The sequence below is a fragment of the Grammomys surdaster genome, unplaced genomic scaffold (genome assembly GCF_004785775.1).
Source record: "Grammomys surdaster isolate TR1022 unplaced genomic scaffold, NIH_TR_1.0 125833, whole genome shotgun sequence".
Classification (NCBI taxonomy): domain Eukaryota; kingdom Metazoa; phylum Chordata; class Mammalia; order Rodentia; family Muridae; genus Grammomys; species Grammomys surdaster.
In genome coordinates this window covers 183,725-186,433 of record NW_021620661.1, presented here as the reverse complement: position 1 = coordinate 186,433, position 2,709 = coordinate 183,725, and the positions used below count along the sequence as shown (strand labels likewise).

General features: G+C 36.4%; 1 protein-coding gene across 5 annotated transcripts in view; it reads left to right on the top strand.

The window, feature by feature from the left end:
* Positions 1–2,427, top strand: part of Agfg1 (ArfGAP with FG repeats 1) — a 53,899-nt gene extending 51,472 nt beyond the window's left edge. For 4 of the 5 annotated variants that reach the window (XM_028789423.1, XM_028789427.1, XM_028789424.1 and 1 more), the window contains 2 exons: positions 30–121; positions 1,044–2,427. In XM_028789423.1, coding sequence (XP_028645256.1) covers positions 30–121; positions 1,044–1,103 — 152 coding nt within the window. In that variant the 3' untranslated portion in view covers positions 1,104–2,427. The remainder of the gene's footprint in view (positions 1–29; positions 122–1,043) is intronic. The other variant, XM_028789425.1, reaches the window with a different exon arrangement.
* Positions 2,428–2,709: the final 282 nt, after the last annotated feature.

Sequence of the window (2,709 nt, the reverse complement as noted above, 5' to 3'; positions counted from 1 at the left end):
CCCCCCACTCTGAAAAAACAAAAAACAAGGTGCAGGTTTCGCCACATTTGGACAAACAAAACCAGTGGTAACACCTTTTGGTCAGGTAGCAGCTGCTGGAGTGTCTAGTAATCCTTTTATGGTGAGTAAATTTTATAACGTTTAAAAAATGAGTTTTGTCTTATTTTTAAACTAGAGAAACCAGAGTGTAGCTGTAATGTGACTGTGTCTGCACACAACCTTCTGTTCTCTTCTGTGAGCATGCAGGCCCTTACAAGACCTTTTAGACGTAGTTGCAAATCAGAGTGCTAACAGCAGATTAGCTGTTTCATCATGAAATGCATGCACTGCTGTCAAATTATACTTGAGGAGAAACTGCTAGATTTAGGGAAAAGGAATCACAAGAATGGAATTTTTTATTTGAGCTGACAGGTTCTTCTTTTAAGTGCTAGGCTCACCTTTTGGCAGGATTCACACTGTGTGTTTGTATGAAAGGCACATATAGGCCGGGCGGTGGTGGCGCACGCCTTTAATCCCAGCACTTGGGAGGCAGAGGCAGGTGGATCTCTGAGTTCGAGAGTTCGAGGCTAGCCTGGTCTACAGAGTGAGTTCCAGGACAGCCAGGACTACACACAGAGAAACCCTGTCTCGAAAAAAAGAAAAAAAAAAGAAAAAAAGAAAGGCACATATATATAGTCTGTAACAAGTAGTCAGAGATGCTGTGCATGTGTGTGAAAGGCACATATATATATATATTATATAACATAACAAGTAGTCGGAGATGCTGTGCATGTGTGTGAAAGGCATATATATACAGTCTATAACAAGTAGTCTGAGATGGTGTGTGTGTGTGTGTGTGTGTGTGTGTGTGTGAAAGGCACATATATATAGTCTGTAACAAGTAGTCGGAGATTGATGGTTTGTTGACAGCAATGGTTAATAAATGTTGTCAACAAATTTTTAATAAAATGCTGATGTTAGAATTAAGACTTCAATGCTCTCATTTCCTTATTTTAGACATAATTTCTATTTGTTTATTTTGTTCTTGTGTTTCTCTCCAACAGACTGGTGCACCAACAGGACAATTTCCAACAGGAAGCTCATCAACCAATCCTTTCTTATAGCCTTATATAGACACTGTACTGGAAAGAACTTTTATGTGATCATATTACATCTCTTCGCCTCTTGCACTGTTGTCTTGTTTCACTGATCTTAGCTTTAAACATGAGAGAAGTCTTTACAATGCCTGCATTGTGTATTAAACACCAGGTAATATGTGCAAAACAGAGGGCTCAGCAACAGCTTTTCACTTGTGAATTGGCAGGAAAAGGTAGCGGCATCATGTAAGTTAAAAATTGGCTAATGTTAAGTTATTGCAGATCCTACATTCATTATGCTGCAGTACTGTACATATTTTTCTTAGAAATTAGCTATTTGTGCATATCAGTATTTGTAACTTTAACACATTGTTATGTGAGAAATGTTACTGGGGAAATAGATCAGCGACTTTTAAGGTGCTGTCATATAGCTTGGAATGAATGATTAAAATCATTTGAAGCATTGCTTCTGGAAAATTTAAATCGGAAGGTTTTATTCATTCTTGAATGCTTCCTTCTAAAGAGCTCTTCTATTCACACATGGCTAAGTTCTTTACAGATGTGGAGGACACCTGTCTGCGGATAAAGCTGATCATGTTTTGCTACAGTTTGCAGGTGAACAAAATAAATATTAGAAAATATGCTATTGTTTTTGTGTTCTTGCTGCAATGCCTTTACCAAAGTGGCCTTAAATAATGAGTAGTGAGTTGAGAACATCTTGAACTCTTAAAGACTTCTAGTGACTAACTTTTTTTTAAAAGGCCATGTAGGAAATTTATTAAAACTGCTAGGACTGCTATATTCAGGAATGTGACAGTGGAAAAGCATTTAAATGTAGCTTGTCGGATTCACCATGCTACTCCTAATTTCTCTGCAACTTATTAATTTTGTGAAATTTGTAAATATGGAGAATTTGCATGTATGTGTATTTACAAATATTTTTTAAAGATCTTGAATTCTCAGACTGCAAAAGGCCTACTTTACCTATTTTTTCCCCTCTGTTTTCATTGTCTTTGAATGTATTGGAAGCAGACATGCATTGACTGTGACATGGTTGCACCTGAGGTTTCCCCCCTCGTTTTCTGGACAGACTGATACTATCTATCAAACATTTGTTTGTGTTTGTTTTGGGGATAAAGAAAAAGGAACCGAGTGTTACCTTAAAGTGATGAAATAACTTGTGTAAAAAGGTAGCAATACTAATTTTAGTTTATCTTTTTGTTAATATTCAAATGAACTGTTTAAATATTTATATGTAGTAATGCCTCATTCATCCCTCGATAATCTGGCCCTTTCATCAAAACCAAATACAACTAAGAATTGAAATGATTAAAAAAATCTTTGAACAATACCCCTAAGTTATGAATTCTGTATGTAGAGTATATGTGTTTTTTGAATGTGAGTGTTTAATAGTTTGACAATTTGATTTATTGGTCCATAGCATATTAGTGTTGATGAAAGGAAGGGGTCCAGAACAAGGATGGAAAACATGAACTGCCAAAGGCTCCATAGGGACAACCAGCCCAGTGAAGAGAGAGTGACTCTGTGCTATCAAAAAAGCTGAAATTGTGTACACAGTATGCAGTGCCTGGTAGAAAGTAACTTAAAAATTTTTAAAGCATTGGTTTTAAGT